We start from the raw sequence: 18,418 nt of genomic DNA, 5'->3' as shown, positions 1-18,418 counted from the left end.
ATTAGTTGCAACCACCTTAAGGTGATTTCTCTCTTCCCCACTCTCTCTCGGTCCATATGCATTCATGTCTCGGTCCATATGTATTCATAGGCTACTCATTTATTCATTATCCCACTTCTGACACCAGTGTAGCGAATTCAGAGGTCTCAAATATCCCCAGACTCCTCCACCAATACCTTTCATTACACCAATGCTCTGATTGACACAACTTACAAAATCTGGTTTCGATCTATTTGTACTAGTCTCACATAATTTTGCCTAATGATTGATTAAGACAGGCTAAATGTAATATGATGGGTCCTCTCAACTACTGTCATCTCCTACCACTCCGCGTGGTGTCTGTAGTAGGCTAGGCCGGGGATATCGTTTCACGGTTTTCAGCGGAAGGATACAACACCGAATGTCATTGTGGTGCTAAGGTTTTTGCGAAGCAAAAATGTTTGTCTGCATAAGGTTAACTCGCAAGTGACATATAGGGGATATTTTGCTACATTTTACAACCTAAACCACTATTTTACAGTATTTGAGACGCGTTACAGGAAAACGAAGCTCCATACTACCACACCCGATCGCCCTAGTTGGAATTTTAAAGGGGAAAAGGTAAAATATTGTAGTGAGTTTGTTAAAAAAGGTTTCGGACTGGGTGAAAGAAGTTGGGATACAAGAGACTGGAGCTGGTATGGAGTAAAGGGTTGGCATTTGCTTTACTACTTTTACTTGAAAGGGCGTTTTACACAGACTAAATCTGTAGTTTACAGCATATTGGTGGATTTTCTGTTTTTGTTTAACATGCAAATTCACTTTCTATTTAATAACACATCCAATTCGTGGCTCATCACTGACTATTGCAAAGCAACATATTGTATAGCCTATCATTAGTCCGTGATTTAAAAATCTACAGTAGGTTAGTTATTTTGTAACTTAGTCTGTCGCGGAAGATTGATACAAATGTAGCGTTTGGGGAGTCAGATAAACATTTGAAAAACGATGCTGCAGGTCTCAGTGTGTCACTGGTGTTACACGCAGCGCCAAGCATTTTCAATGTGCCTGTACCATTCCAAATAGATGGAATTTCCTTACCAGGTATTGGCTACCTTTTCCTTTTCATTCTGTTCAGATTACATAATGTGCAATAACATTTTCTGAAAGGGAGCGTTCAACCGTGGATGACAAGGGGTCAATTACAATTACTTTCATCGGTTGTTGCAGTAGCCTACCTTTGATCAATTAACTCGCACAGCAATGTCAAGGGTCACTGCAGATTTATTTTCGGAACCGACGTGTTCTGGGAATATTCCTTGTCAATTTCAGTCGGAATCTAGAATGAGATTGCGCTTTACTGAAGTTCGTTATTGAATGGATAGTTTTTTATATCAAGGAATTAGGACAATAAAAAAAACAATAATAATTGGACCTAAGCAAACAATCTGTTTCTTCTTTAGGTCTAAAGATTGGCAGGATGAATCCTCAACAGCGGATTGCCGCTATCGGAACAGACAAGGAATTGAGTGACTTGCTGGATTTTAGCGCGGTAGGACAGTTATCTATCTATCTAACTATCTTTTTATAATGTTTTATTTTTTGTTATTTAGCCCACTTTATTCGGTATCAGTCAATGTCTCTCCAGTGAAGAAATTGATTATGAAACACAGGAAGTCTGAACAGCTTGTAACAGATGCATGATTATCAAAGGCAAAATATGAATTTGTCTCAGAGTCACATTTTTCAGACCATTTCTTTTCTTCTGGTAGATGTTTTCTCCACCTGTAAATAGTGGGAAAAACCGACCAACCACCCTTGGAAGCAGCCAGTTCAGTGCACCAGGTAGGATTTTATCCCAGAAACCTATTTTAATATGTCCTCTGTTCTGTTATAGCCCTGGTTCTGTCTCTCCCCCTGTTGTGTCTTGTCTAACCACTGCTGTTTGAAATCTGTTCATATGAGTGTTCCTGATGTCTCCCACTGCATTTTGGATATTTGTGTTATTCATTTTGTGAAAAGCCAAAGGAGGAAGGTTTCATATTAAACATAGTATTACTATTCATTTCCCGCCTTAGCGGTGTGTGTGTGTGTGTGTGTGTGTGTGTGTGTGTGTGTGTGTGTGTGTGTGTGTGTGTGTGTGTGTGTGTGTGTGTGTGTGTGTGTGTGTGTGTGTGTGTGTGTGTGTGTGTGTGTGTCTGTCTGTCTGTCTGTGTGTGCACCCTGCACATCTGGTGTGTGAAACATGCCACCTCCACCTGGAATTATCGTAGACTGACTGCTGTAAAGATGTGAAAATAAGGAATGGTTTAGCCTTATTTTACATATGTGAAAGAATGATTATCGACCTAACAGCTATGACCGTGTAGTATCATTGTAATTAGCACTACTTTATAACCCTTCCTTGTGTTTTGTGTGAAAAAAGAGCTCTGTGGCTTTTTCGCATACCCATTTTCTATTGATTATGACACAAGATCAATTTTGCTCATATTGACAGTGGGGCATTGATTGCGTTTGTGATATATTGCTCCCTAGATTTGTGCACCATATAAAAGCTGTACCTAAGATATCCAATGTCTATCAGTTGTGTAGTAAGTACAGTATAGGGTTACAGCATCAAGTGGTGTTTCATATGCATGTGTCCATCCCCCAGTGCTGAGCTGTTTGAAAAAGGGAGTGAGTTCCTCAGCCCCAGGTCCCTGAAGACCTGGCCATTCATGTGGCATTCACACATCTATCTCTATCTCACAGGCTCAATGACTAGAGGACGTGAGCTGATGTAGTGTACTTTTAGCTGGGAGCATTTCTCATGCAGAAGTGGGCTGTTTAGGCTGATGCATCTTGTTTCATTGTCGTAGATGTTTTAATAAGTGTTGCTTAAATTCCCTAATTTTATGTGGATAATTTCTTTGCTGTAAAGGCTCCAGGACATTAATCCACAGCACAATCAAGCATTATGTCTCCTCAATACTTGTTTTGCGTAAAGCAACAAAGCCTTGCCTTGTCGTTTGTTCTAAAGGACACACTTTTAGTGTAAACAACAGCAAGACAATGGACTGAACAGCAAGACAATGGGGCCAAAAGGGAGCTTTTGTGAAAAGGCTGGGAAGTGTTAGGATGTTTTTCAGAGTACTTTGCATCCTCACTTCCCATTCTGGATGCTGTCTCCACAGAAGTAAATAGCTTGGGATCCAGGTCAAGTCAGTGCTGAATTGATGCTTAAGTACAGGGCCTTCGGAAAGTATTCAGACCCCTTGACTTTTTCCACATTTTGTTAGGTTACAGCCTAATTCTAAAATTGATTAAATAGTTTTTTCCCCTCATCAATCTATGCACAATACCCCATAATGACAAAGCAAAAACTGGTTTTTAGAAATGTAAGGAAATGTATAAAAAAAAAAAACGGAAATATCACATTTACGTAAGTATTCAGACCCTTTACTCAGTACTTTGTTGAAGCACCTTTGGCAGTGATAACAGCCTCAAGTCTTCTTGGGTATGACGCTACAAGCTTGGCACACCTGTATTTGGGGAGTTTCTCCCATTCTTCTCTGCAGATCCTCTCAAACTCTGTCAGGTTGGATGGGGAGCGTTGCTGCACAGATATTTTCAAGTCTCTCCAGAGATGTTCGATTGGGTTCAAGTCTGGGCTCTGGCTGGGCCACTCAAGGACATTCAGAGACTTGTCCTGAAGCCACTCCTGTGTTGTCTTGGCTGTGTGCTTAGGGTCGTTGTTCTGTTGGAAGGTGGACCTTTGCCCCAGTCTGAGGTCCTGAGCGCTCTGGATCAGGTTTTCATTAAGGATCTCTCAGTACTTTGCTCCGTTCATCTTTGCCTTGATCGTGACTAGTCTCCCAGTCCCTGCTGCTGCAAAACATCCCCACAGCATGATGCTGCCACCACAATGCTTCAACGCCTTTTACTGAGGAGTGGCTTCCGTCTGGCCACTCTACCATAAAGGCCTGATTGGTGGAGTGCTGCAGAGATGGTTGTCTTTCTGGAAGGTTCTCCCATCTCCACAGAGGAACTCTAGAGCTCTGTCAGAGGGACCATCAGGTTATTGGTCACCTCCCAGACCATGGCCCTTCTCCCCCAATTTCTCAGTTTGGCTGGGCGGCCAGCTCTAGGTAGAATCTTGGTGGTTCCAAACTACTTCCATTTAAGAATGATGGAGGCCATTGTGTTCTTGGGGACCTTCAATGCTGCAGAAATTTTGTGGTACCCTTCCCCAGATCTGTGTCTCGGCACAATCCTGTCTCGGAGCTCTAAGGACCATTTCTTCAACCTTGTGGCTTGGTTTTTGCTCTGACATGCACTGTCAACTGTGGGACCTTATAAAGACAGGTGTGTGCCTTCCCAAATCATGTCCAATCAATATAATTTACCCTAGGTGGACTCCATACAAGTTGTAGGAACATCTCAAGGATGATCAATGGAAACAGGATGCACCTGACCTCAATTGCATGTCTCATAGCAAAGGGTCTGAATACTTATGTAAATAAGGTTTCTGTTTTTTTTTTTTATACATTTGTAGAAATGTCTAAAAACATGTTTTCCCTTTGTCATTATGGGGTATCGTGTGTAGATTGCTGAGGATTGTTATTTATTAAATTCATTTCAGAATAAGTCTGAAACGTAACAAAATGTGGAAAAAGTCAAGGGGTCTGAATACTTTCCGAAGGGAAAACCTAGTCAGTTGTACAGCTGAAATGTATCTTCCGCATTTAACCCAACCCCTCTGAATCAGAGCGGTGCGGGGGGCTGTCTTAATCAACATTCACGGCACCCGGGGAACAGTGGGTTAACTGCCTTGCTCAGGGGCAGAATGACTGATTTTTACCTTTTCAGCTCACGGATTCTATCCAGCAACCTTTCGGTTACTGGTCCAACGCTCTAACCACTAGGCTACCTGCTGGCACTGTATATACTTGCACTTTCATAAATCAGTTTGGGTAAAGCATTCACTGTGCATTCATAAGTATTAACAAATATACAAAGCATGATCAATATATATCAATTTGAGTCTGTTTACCTTATGTCAAATATATTCCCAACCATCCTTTAATAGCGCTCTATGTAGCTAATGCTATGTTGCTGAAGTGTTGCTGAATAGGCCTACTTCTGTTTCAGTGATCATACTTTTCATTTTGCCCCACCATAAATAAATATAAAATAGAATGTTGCTTCAATTCAAGTGTTACAAAGGAACTCCTTTTCTGAATTCCTAATGTGAGAAGTGGGAGAATTGAACTCAGTAAACTCTGCGGTGTGCTTTAGAATTTAATATAGCATGGCATTCATGGACATCATGTGACCAGACACATTTAAGCCTGATGTGTTGGGCATGCACGCTGTGGCTTCCAAAATAGACCAGCATCAGCATGGTGCTTTTTGTTTAGAACAGAAAAGAAATAGAGCCTGTTCATAGACTGTTTTTCCCATCAAAGCTCATCGTCATGGCTGAAATGCCTGGTGGTACTTATTTAGTCAGTAAGAAAAGTCACAAGAATTGAGCCATGTTTTGTAGAGGCTTATGTGGATGCTATTTTTGTTCTATTTCCACCAAAAGACAGTATGTGGGATCTGTTTTGGGCTGACTCTCCTTGAGGCTTTTTATGTGTGTCAGAGTCACACACCTGTCTGTTCCAAGCTTTCCAAGCTTGCTATACTCCTTGACCTAAAGTAAGTAGTAAACTAGAAACCACTGATACCTCAAATGTAATGTTCTGCATGAGGCAATACTTACGTTAACATCTATGTCCAAGCTGCTCAGTTAGCTTGCTTCGGAGCTCACTGTGGCACTTTTATATTTGGGGAGCTATATTAGGAATATTTTCAGATCATGGTTTGCTCTCTCTGTCCCATTTACTTTAGACTTGCTGTAGAAGTCAGCCAAGAATCAGAAAAGCCATAATTATGTTTGGGTTGTTATTGCTCCTAGAGGGACAGACTGATGCAAATATTTCTGCTCCTACTGCAGGTTGACTACCTGAACAGAATTTATGATACATTTCTCCTGCAATTTTGCCTTCCTGTAATTATGTTTATTTATCCCATCTTGTTTAGAATGGTCCTAAGTATTCCTAGTTGGCCTGCAGTCAATTCAAAGAATGTGCCACATGTTATCATTCACTTGTTTACAGAATAGATGAAGCCAAGTTGTACAAGGATGTTACAAGGATGTCAGAACTGTTACATTATATTTCCAGTACTTTTTGTGAATTTAATTTAAAGGATATGCTTGTGATAGACTTACACTGCAGTTTCCTTCCACTTGAGCAAACTTCCTCTCAGTTTAAAGCTCTTTCTTCAGCTTTTATCCCCATGGATTAGAAAATATTATTATCTGTTGATTAATTATTAATACAGTGTTAAAGAATATGACTTATTCTCATTCATAATTATTAAGCAAGGATTGTTTTGTTCAGTCAGAAGACTTAGAACTTGCAGAAGTACCCAGCTTGCATTTTAAGATAATTTAACACACACAAAAACCTCTCCACTGTACATGTCACAATGTGTGAAGATATAAAAGGTGACAAAACTCATCTTGAACGCAGCTTATCTTCAAAGCATTTTCAAAGGATTTGGAATGTTGTATTTTTTGTTTAAAGCAACTGCTAAGTCGGTCTTCAATTTAAGCATGCATTTTTCTTCTAAAATGGATTAGTTCAAACAGATTCAATATATGTAACCACAACAGTAGCTTTCAACTGAGGTTCTTAAAGAAGGACTGAGCTGAATCTTTTATTTTATTTTGCTCATGGAAGCTGTTGTACCTTGAGATGCTTCCCACTCCAGTTCTCCTTTTGACTGATTTCATTTCTCATAGGCTCTCATTGTTTTGAGTGTGTTTATTTAAATCCACATCAGATCATCTCATTTTAGTTTGTAGTCTTAGAACTCCTGTTTTACAAAAGTGCAATGAAAAAATTCTAGACTATATAAAAAAAAAATGTTTTATTTCATTTTTAGAAATATGATCAGGTCTTATAGCAGGCTTTAGTTTGATAAACTTCATTTCATGTTTTAAGCCTTTGAGTATATTGCTGAATGAATCCTTTTCTTTCTGAGACGTCAGTTTATTTTTAGATAACCTGCCGGCTGCTCTGTGAACCATTGGGCCACACTGTGTTTGTGATGCCTTCAGATGGGTACCCTCCCCTGGCAGACTGGGCCTCCCGCCCACCACTGGAGGGAAGATTCAGGGAGAGTTTGGACATCTCTCATTTATGTATCACAGGTCAGCTCCTGACTTGGTTATGGAGAACTGTGCTGTTGCCATAGCGATGAAAGTCCTTTGAAGGCAGGTGACTTGGCACAGCTTTTGCATCTTTTTTTGCAGGTCTGCCAAGAGGAAAAGCATTAAAATAATGTCTTCAGTCACCCAATATGCGGTAGATTACTATCAGGCTTCTCCTAGACTGTCATTATTTTGATTGAAGAAAGTTGGTGTTGTACATCTGACTTGGCTCCTTTGATGTGGATTCCAATTCATTTTTCAAATGAGCAGTTTATTACCATGTATTTGATGTTGTATTAAGTTGTGAAGGCACTTAGTTGGTGGGGACCAAACAACCTTTATTGTGACTTGAGGCAGCTGGATTTAAAACCAGGCAGAGATACATTTCTATTCCTGCTTATCTGTGCCTGACCTCTAGCTGATGTAGTCTGAATGGACACAGTGTTAGGTGTTGGACTGAGGTAGTGAGTTGTATGTATGTATGTATGTATGTATGTATGTATGTATGTATGTATGTATGTATGTATGTATGTATGTATGTATGTATGTATGTATGTATGTATGTATGTATGTATGTATGTATGTATGTATGTATGTATGTATGTATGTATGTATGTATGTATGTATGTATGTATGTATGTATGTATGTATGTATGTATGTATGTATGTATGTATGTATGTATGTATGTATGTATGTATGTATGTATGTATGTATGTATGTATGTATGTATGTATGTATGTATGTATGTATGTATGTATGTATGTATGTATGTATGTATGTATGTATGTATGTATGTATGTATGTATGTATGTATGTATGTATGTATGTATGTATGTATGTATGTATGTATGTATGTATGTATGTATGTATGTATGTATGTATGTATGTATGTATGTATGTATGTATGTATGTATGTATGTATGTATGTATGTATGTATGTATGTATGTATGTATGTATGTATGTATGCATGCATGCATGCATGCATGTATGTATGTATGTATGTATGTATGTATGTATGTATGTATGCATGCATGCATGCATGCATGCATGCATGCTTTGGGAACACCTGCTGCTGAAGCACAGGATGTCTGTTCGTTTTAACTCCCAAACTCCCAAATACAGTACATTGATGCTGAGTACTCTGGACTTAATAACTTCTTATGGCTGCATCCCGCTACCGGGATTGATATGACAACAGCCAGTGAAAGTGCAGGGCGCCAAATTCAAACAACAGAAATCTCATAATTAAAATTCCTCAAACATACATGTGTCTTATATCATTTTAACTTATTTGGGCTGCAAGCCCGAAGCCGGGCACAATATGACAACAGCCACTTCAAGTGCAGGGCGCGAAATTCAAAATATATTTTTTTGAAATATTTAACTTTCACACATTAACAAGTCCAATACAGCATATGAAAGATAAACCTCTTGTGAATCCAGCCAACATGTCCGATTTTTAAAATGTTTTACAGCGAAAACACCACGTATATTTATGTTAGCTCACCACCAAATACAAAAAAGGACAGACATTTTTCACAGCACAGGTAGCATGCACAAAACCAACCTAACTAACCAAGAACCAACCAAACTAACCAAGAAACAACTTCATCAGATGACAGTCTTATAACATGTTATTCAATAAATCTATGTTTTGTTCGAAAAATGTGCATATTTGAGCTATAAATCCGTTTTACATTGCAGCTACCATCACAGCTACCCTCAGAAATAGCACCGAAGCAGCCAGAGTAATTACAGACACCAACGTCAAATACCTAAATACTCATCATAAAACATTTCTGAAAAATACATGGTGTACAGCAAATGAAAGACAGGCATCTTGTGATTCCAGCCAATATTTCCGATTTCTTAAGTGTTTTACAGCGAAAACACAATATAGCATTATATTAGCTTACCACAATAGCCAGAAACACAAGCCATTTACCAGCAGCAAAAGTTAGCGATCGTAACAAACCAGCAAAAGATATATAATTTTTGACTAACCTTGATAAGCTTCATCAGATGACAGTCCTATAACATCAGGTTATACATACACTTATGTTTTGTTCGAAAATGTGCATATTTAGAGCTGAAATCAGTGGTTATACATTGTGCTAACATAGCATCTTTTTCCCACAACGTCCGGATATTTTTCTGACACTCACATATTCTGACCAAATAACTATTCATAAACATTACTAAAAAATACATGTTGTATAGGAAATGATAGATACACTAGTTCTTAATGCAATCGCCGTGTTAGAATTCTAAAAATAACTTCATTACGACATGCAGTTTACGTTATGGCGAGAGCGTGCCCAAAATCTGGGCGCAAACTACTAGTTCACATGTTCGACAGATATATGAAATAGCATCATAAAATGGGTCCTACTTTTGATGATCTTCCATCAGAATGTTGTACAAGGGGTCCTTTGTCCAGAACAATCGTTGTTTGGATTTAGAATGTCCTCTTCTCCAGTCAATTAGCACGGAAAGCTAGCAAAGTGGCGCGAAGCTCTCCTTCCTGAACATACGCAGACAAAGCAACACGCCTAACGTCCCGAAAAAATTTCAATAATCTAATAAAACTATATTGAAAAAACATACTTTACGATGATATTGTCACATGTATCAAATAAAATCAAAGGCGGAGATATTAGTCGTCTATAACGACAGCTTTACAGAAGGCAATACCAGGTCACTTCTCGCGCGTTCCAGAAAACAGGAATTTGGGGTCACGTCATGCCAAGAGCTTTTATTCGACCTCAGATGATGTTATACACTCCATTTCTTCTCTCACTGCCTGTTGACATCTAGTGGAAGGCGTATGAAGTGCATGTATACTAATAAATATCAAGCACATTTATAGGCAGGCCCTAGAACAGAGCATCGATTTCAGATTTTCCACTTCCTATCAGGAAGTTTGCTGCAAAATGAGTTCTGTTTTACTCACAGATATAATTCAAACGGTTTTAGAAACTAGAGAGTGTTTTCTATCCAATAGTAATAATAATATGCATATTGTACGAGCAAGAATTGAGTACGAGGCCATTTGAAATGGGCACCTTTTATCCAGGCTACTCAATACTGCCCCTGCAGCCCAAAGAGGTTTTAAAGGTAATCTTGTTGTTAATCCCACCAAAATGTCCGATTTCAAATATGCTTTTCAGCGAAAGCACTACAAACGATTATGTTAGGTCACCACCAAACCACAATAAGCACAGCCATTTTTCCAGCGAAAGATAGCTTTCACAAAAAGCAGAAATAGAGATAAAATTAATCACTAATCTTTGATTATCTTCATCAGATGACACTCATAGGACTTCATGTTACATAATACATGCATGTTTTGTTTGATAAAGTTCATATTTATAACAAAAAATCTGAGTTTACATTGGCGCGTTACATTCACTAGTTCCAAAAACATCAAGTGATTTTGCATAGCCACATCGTTTCAACAGAAATACTCATCATAAATGTAGATGATAATACAAGTTATACACATGGAATTATAGATATACCTCTCCTTAATGCAACCGCTGTGTCAGATTTCAAAAAAACTTTACGGAAAAAGCAAATCATGCAATAATCTGAGACGGAGCTCAGAACAATAGCCAAATTAGCCACCATGTTGGGGTCAACAGAAACCAGAAAATACATGATAAATGTTTCCTTACCTTTGATGAACTTCATCAGAATGCAGTCCTAGGAATCCCAGGTCCACAATAAATGCTTGATTTGTTCGATAATGTCCGTTATTTATGTCCAATTAGCTACTTTGGTTGGCACGTTTGGTAAACAATTCCAAAGTCACAAAGCACGTCCACTATAACGTGACGAAATGTCCAAAAGTTCCGTAACAGTCAGTAGAAACATGTCAAACGATGTACTGAATCAATCTTTAGAATGTTGTTAACATACATCTTGAATAACGTTCCAACCGGAGAATTAGATTGACTTCAGATGAGCGGTGGAACGGAGGTCCTCCTCATGTGAACGCGCATGTGAAAGCATGGTCAGCTCGTGGCAGTGATTACTCATTCCTGTCTCCTTCGGCCCCCCTTCACATTAGAGTCATCAGACAAAGTTCTATTGACTGTTGACATCTAGTGGAAGCCGTAGGAAGTGAAAAAAAAAACTCTTCAATATCTCGCTGTAATTTCAATGAGAGCTTGGTTGAAAATCTGCCACCTCAGAAAAAATTCAAACAGGAAGTGGAACTTCTCAGGTTTTTGCCTGCCATATGAGTTCTGTTATACTCACAGACATAATTCAAACAGTTTTAGAAACTTCAGAGTGTTTTCTATCCAATATGAATAATAATATGCATATTAGCAACTGGGAATGAGGAGCAGGCAGTTTACTATGGGCACCTCTGTGCACCTTTCATCCAAGCTACTCAATACTGGCCCCTGCAGCCATAAGAAGTTAAGGGAGCATGTTGGTGTAAGGTGGAAAACACTCCTCAGAGATACAGAGTTGCATTGGTCAACCACGAAGCAGGCCTTGACACACACTCATGGACGTGTCACAGAAAGAGAGAGCATTAGCATTAGCTACCTCCATCCTGACCACTAATGACTGGCCCTACCCTCTGAGGACGTATCTGGGGGCAGCAGCGGGAGGATGAGGGGTGGGTTGTCCTCGTCTAATGATCTGAGAGCCCGTGGCCATCGCATGCAGCCGGGCCTGCCGTGTGGTGTCAGTGATGCGCCTGGGAGCGTGCAGGGCTTCGATTGGGAATAACAGAGCAGGGGTTAGTGGGAAGGAATGAGTAATGATCCCCTGTTTGATCTACCAGGCTCCTGTGGGAGTCAGAGAGCCCTGGATAGAGCATTACTGGGGGTACTCTGGGGAGCTGCTGGAATGCTGAGTTGGGGACCGGCCCTTTACCAGTTTAACCATATCTACTCAGGATCTCATAAGGAGGGAGGGATGCAGGCTAGGAGGGAGTGGCCACCCCTCGACTATCACTGTTTTTATTACAGCTCCCTCTCTGCCTACCTAGCTGTTTGGGTTTCTTCATTGGCTATGTCCTATTTGTGTTTGAAGATGGAAGGTATGATAAGGAAATTGTCTGTTTGGTCACTCTGTGCAGGTGTTGAGGGGAGGGCGATTTAAATGCAGGAATCAGACTATGTACACCACTGCCTTGCCAAAAAGCATACCACATAATTGTCCTTATCAAATAGATTTCCATCATAGGGTCATGTTTTGTTCTAGTGGTTTTGAAGATCACAGAGTGGATTGTTGTACAATGGGGCATCTCTGTTTCTTTCACTCTTTCCCACACTCATAAATGCTCTCTCTCTCTCTCTCTGGAGAGAGAGAGAGAGAGAGAGAGAGAGAGAGAAATACACACGGCACACGCGGCACGCACACGCACACTCACACACTTTCTCATGTGTTGTGGCTAGTTTGTGAGGATAACCGTGACCGTGACCTGAGGCTTGATACATTTGTCAGGATTTCCATTTCAGATGTAGAAAATGCTGATGAGTCCAAGTCATTGTTGTGTAGGCCTAATCCCTCAGCAGTGGCTGGGCCAGCCTCTCCTATGTATAGATTTAGTTGCAACTGCATTTGCAGTGAATGTGGCATGTTATTTTTAGGTCTGAGGTCTGAAGTGGTTTGTTGCTGTGCTGTGCAAAATACCAATCAAACTGAAGTTCTCCTCTTTTAAAATACTTGAGGATTACTGCGTACCACTGATTTGTTCCTGGTTTTAATTTGTCTTTTGAAGGATTTACAGTAATAAATTAAAGACGATGGTCTCAAGCTAAATCTTTTGTAAAGCTCTCAACTTTCAATTCATGCAACCTCATTTTGTTTGTTACCATGGTAATTATTGTAATGAAGGGAAATAATTTTCTCTTTGGCTTTGTTACATTATTGAATGAGGTAGAGGAAGCAGTTACATGTGTTACATCCTTTACATCATAAATGGCAATACATTAACATTTTATTGTTATTGCAGATTAATAAAAATAACAGGATTTGAAGGAACTACTGATGACACTGCACTGTGTGCTTTCCTACCATTTTTCTCATTGTCTCTCAGCTGGGAATATGTTCCCTTCCTGCAAATCTAATAATTATTACTGAGCTAGAAGACTGAAATATGAATCACTTATTATTTGACAGTTAGGTCCAGGATACTTAAAATAACTTTTTAATTATTTGTGCTAATCAACATTGATCAAAAAGGGTGATGAAAAGTGAGTTAATAAATTGAGAGAGCTTGTTGTTTTTCCAGCCTCCTTTTGGCCCCGTCCCAGGACCCTCTCTGACTGTGAAGCAGATGGGACAGCAGAGGGGCACTGGTCATGTGCTCTGATTGGCTGTCACTCACTTTATTACATCATTAATATCGTCCCATCATGTTAATTCACTTTTGATACCAAAGAAGGGCTCTCTCACTCCCACATGTTCATCTCCATCACTAGAAAACACGTCACGAGGAAGAGAAGATCACACAAGCCCAAATTAGTCAGGAAAGCCTGCTGTCCCCCTCCTATGAGTAGCGTGAGAGTAGCTTGCTGTGCTGACAGCCGTGCCATTGGTGTCAGGGCCAGGGGAGAATGAGGGAACGTTTGGCTCCGGTGCAGTCCACTGCCTACCAGGGCCTGTGTTATATTCAGCACTGCAGTTGGAGGCAGAGGAGTGGGACTCGATGGGCCTTCCTCTGCCATGTTGGCTAATTTATGGCCAGGAGCACAGGAATGAGAAGGGACTCTGTATCAGAAGCTATATGGGGGAACGCTAGCTACATTCTTCATTGTGTTTTCGTGTGCTTTCATTTCAGTAAAGATTGAAGGGTGTGTGTGTGTGTGTGTGTGTGTGTGTGTGTGTGTGTGTGTGTGTGTGTGTGTGTGTGTGTGTGTGTGTGTGTGTGTGTGTGTGTGTGTGTGTGTGTGTGTGTGTGTGTGTGTGTGAGAGAGAGTGTGTGTGTGTGTGTGTGAGAGAGTGTGAGAGTGTGAGATAGCACTCAGCCCTCTGATGAGGGATCTGATAGTGCTGTTAGAACAGTCATGACACGACTCTGATTAAACCTACTAATGAGCAGCTCAATAAAACTAAGTCCTCCTGATGTAATAAACACGCTGCTGATTGCAGGAACCCGCTGGTGTGAAAGGCTAATCCTTTTGTGCTCCAGTGTTTGTTTCACCCTAAAAGATCCACGCACGGTGAATGAATAAAGAGATATGACTTGTCTGCTTGTACGACCACATGAGGGCACTTCTCTGTAGTTAACCTTTCTGCTGAGTGGATTGCAATTTGAGGGTTTTTACAGTACAGGTTCTTGGGTAAATTGAGTCTGCAATTATGAGTATTTTTTGTTGTTAATGTAACATCACTTGAAATATTATTGCATAGCAGTATTAGAGCACTTAGCTCATTTAGTCTGCCACTATGCCTAGTTAAACTGTTTCTCAACCAGTTCAAGGCCTTTTGCCATTTGAATGAAATATGAGTGGATTTGGTGTTTGTAAACATTTTAGATACACGTTACTAACAAAAACCTAAGGGAAATTGATTTATGTTAAATAAGAAACTAATTTATTCTGCATAACTACTGCACTCTGGCAGTTTATGTTATAGCAGAGATAAATTCCTCATCTCTTTAGCCTGCGTGCTCCAGCTCCTCTAGAGGAAAAAGCACCTTTCCTCCGTAAGCCACTGTGAACATATGGCGAGGGGCGCAGGCAGCAGCACAGGAAGGAAGTGTGGAAATTGCAGGGAATGAGAGTTTGGATTAATGCGTCTGAACTGGGCATACCCAGACAAATGCAGCAGAACTGCACTGCCAGGACCCTTCAAGGCCCCTCCGAAGTGTGCCAGAGAAACAGAGATAGCAAAACAAACATGAACCCCTCTGCAGCTTGAACAGAGGGAAATTGCGGTTTCTCCTTCGTGCCTGTTAATGACATGAATTTGAAGAGGCCATCGGTTGTGGGTTGTGTGTGCTCAGCAGGGGGACATTGGGCAAATACTGCAGCTTCACCAGCTCCATACCTCTGCCTACCTAGAGATATTTCTACAAATTAAAATCACTAAGTATAAAACAAATTATGAAATTGATAGTAAATTATGGTCTAATTTGATGACATTTGACAATGTTGATATTAGGCTTGGGCGATATACCGTATACTGGGGTATTTCGAAATACCGACGGTATGATTTTCAATATATATATATTTGTTTTAATTGGGGGGGTCGCGTGGGCTGCCGAAGTACATGCTACCCCACTGCTTATTACTAATTATAAGTTAAATATAACTATAAGAAATCTAACATGTATCAAATCATTTATATCCAGCTCAGGGCTCCAGCTATGCATTTGGTTTGCTAACTTGCTAGTTAAGTGGCTAGATGTCAAGATCAAGCTTCTTGGTTACAGCAGAGACATTCAATCCCATCCTAGATCAAGATCCATGTTCCCTAAATGGTTTTGTGCCGGGTGGGGGGGGATTAGCACCCCTTGTGTGCACATTCGATAATACTGTATACCCCGGTATGGAGAAATGGTATGATGGTATGAAAATGTGGATACTGCCCAAACCTAGTCGATATCCCATTGAAATGCTTTTTTATTTAAAAAAATGTATTTCTCTACACACAGTCAAAATGTATTTTTTGTCTACTTCCATGTGAGTTGTGAACAGTTTAGGGTACTCCAACACACACGCAGCCCCAGTGAGGGGTTGTCCCTCGCAGCGAGCCGAGCCGGTCTCCATGTGACACGAGAGAGTAGCTGTTAGATTGGAAGTGAACAACCGAAAATAGCTCCCTTCTTTATATACAGTCAAATCAGCTCAAGCTGTGCACCGTGGCAGACTTGGTTGCTTGGTTGCAGGCACTCTTGTTTGATGTGTTTCATTAAAGATACCGTGACGAATTCAAATGTATATCTATCTATCTATCGCTACAGCATGTCTTATTAACCTGCCTGCTGCCTGCCTCACGACTGTTTGCTCGGAGTTGGAGGGGATCCCGAAGGAGAAGCGTCTTGTCGTTTGCTTGTCAAGGCCTTTGTCTGTGACAGGGCTTTGTGGATGACTGGATCTCAGTGCAGAGAGAGAGTCTGTCTAATGAAGACACTACTGCACTAGCTCTGACAAACCTCTCATTGCTACATGTGTATGGGGAAGTCAATTTTTACATTGCACAAATTGGACTTAATTCAATTAACAGGCTGGTGAGCTCTTCAGAGCCTAGGCAGTTGTAGTAGTGGTAGTCTATTAGAAATATTAATTGTGAGGGTGGGACTTTTTTTGTCTGATTTTTATAATGGTTACTACCGTATGTGAAATAATCACTGTGTTGTTTACTTATTTTAACAATGAATCAAAAATCCATTACTATACCTGATGCCTTCATTGCTTTTTGACAAATGTCAGTTGAGCGTAGTGATCATTATTTAAGATTCTGAGAATGTTTAGTTTATTATTTTAACCCCACTGTAGATTCAGTCATGTAAGGTGAAGTATGAGGCTAGCTTGTTTACGTTTTCTTTCTGTATTGATGCTTCACTGCTAGACTATGTCTAAAGGACTTATTTCCTCTCTGAGGAGGCAGAGCACAACTGGTAAAGACATGGTAATGCCTCGGCAGCCACAACTGTTTGCCATCATTTACGATGTTGCTTCCCTGTAGGTCCGTATTGATTGCAGCCCGCAGTGATTCCACAAGCGATGCCCGCTTGGTCTGAATGTTTGGTTTCCTAGCAATTTGGCAAAGAAAAACTGTGTTTTCAGTTCTGCCGAATGACTTGGACATCGCTTTGTGATGTCACGTCTGGTGTGCTTGTTGTTTTTTGCAGTGGTCGTTCACAGTTGTGTGAAGTAACAAATGCATTTCTTTTTTCAGTGGGGTTTGCCAGAAAACAGGGTCCGTTTGAACAATCGGTGCGGTGCCCTTTTGACTGTATGTCTGAGGGGATGTGGACCCCTGCTCAACAATTAAACTACAGAGGAGAGCAGACATTGCCAAGATAAATATTTGCCCTCCAATTCAAAGTTGTGTTCACGTGTTTGATTTGAGACGTGGAGGATATTACGTGTTTGTTCCTGACAGTCAGTTGGCAGTGATGTAAGCTCCGGTTCCCCACACTGAACACCTCTGTTCACTAGATCAGATCACTCAGAACATAACAGCACTGCTCAGTGACTGTGGAATATGTGGTTGCATGTGAGGTTACTCATAAGGCTAAACATTTGCTGTTCAGGCTACCTCATTTAAATTATGCTGTAGATTTTATTTGTATTTTGCACTTTGACACAGTTCCAATGTTTAGTGTGGCTTATTTGGATTAAATGTTCTTACTAGCTCAAGCAGAGTTACAATGAGTTGTTTGTCTGTATTCAGTCTCTATCCATAAATCTGTAAATAAACAATGTTGTAATTTCTTTGATGTACACATTTTTTTTTCTTCAAGATGTTAGGTTTCCATACAGTTATGTAGCAGTTATGTAGTAAGATAGCAGATGAAATGTAGGAATGTTAGCTACTAGCGTTCAATTGTTGTTTGACATTTTTACTGTTGTGACAATCTCACTTTAAAAAAATCATTGAGTGCCTAGGATGTTGTGAGAAAGAGTGTGATTTTAACGATGCTCCTAAGCTTCTCTTCCGAGCTCCTTTGTAACCGTAAATATATTTGCCACTGATTTCTTTAAATAGTGCAGATAGAGGTGTTGGTATGCATTGAGGAATTGATCACACATATGTAGTTCAGCTCGGTCTAGGCATACATGTAGATCAGCAAGACATTTCCTGTCCTTATTTTTGGGAGATAGTTTTCCTCTGAAGAAACCTATCCTCTGAAAGGATAATAGCAGAAAACGTCTTTATTTTTATAAACCGAAAAGATTATAGACCCTAGAAATGCTTTTATTTGAACTTGTTTTGTTGATGTTAAAAGCTGGTACAGGATGTTTTTATTAGACTATTCTGAAAAGAAAAGAAGGTTCTGGATCTGACTTTGTTCCTCGGCTGCATCGCAGAGACTACAGAGACTACAACGACTACAGCGACTATAGAGACCACAAAAACTACAGAGACGACAATGACTACAGAGACTACAACGACTACAGAGACTACAAAAACTACAGAGACGACAATGACTACAGAGACTACAACGACTACAGAGACCACAGAGACTACCATGACTACAGAGACTACACTGACTACA

The 18,418-nt window shown here is 40.2% G+C and overlaps 1 protein-coding gene across 2 annotated transcripts in view; it reads left to right on the top strand.

Annotated features, from left to right (window-relative positions):
* Positions 1–465: 465 nt before the first annotated feature.
* The window catches only part of LOC120047305 (transcription factor 12-like), a 95,344-nt gene continuing 77,391 nt past the window's right edge, over positions 466–18,418 (top strand). The window contains exons 1-3 of one of the 2 annotated variants that reach the window (XM_038992839.1): positions 466–600; positions 1,443–1,531; positions 1,752–1,824. In XM_038992839.1, the coding sequence (XP_038848767.1) occupies positions 1,460–1,531; positions 1,752–1,824 (145 nt within the window). In that variant the 5' untranslated portion in view covers positions 466–600; positions 1,443–1,459. Of the gene's footprint in view, positions 601–672; positions 692–1,442; positions 1,532–1,751; positions 1,825–18,418 lie in introns of those variants that run through there. The other variant, XM_038992831.1, reaches the window with a different exon arrangement.

Source organism: Salvelinus namaycush, chromosome 1 (genome assembly GCF_016432855.1).
Source record: "Salvelinus namaycush isolate Seneca chromosome 1, SaNama_1.0, whole genome shotgun sequence".
NCBI lineage: Eukaryota > Metazoa > Chordata > Actinopteri > Salmoniformes > Salmonidae > Salvelinus > Salvelinus namaycush.
Note: the sequence above shows the minus strand (reverse complement) of the source record. Positions and strands in the feature narration are given on the sequence as shown.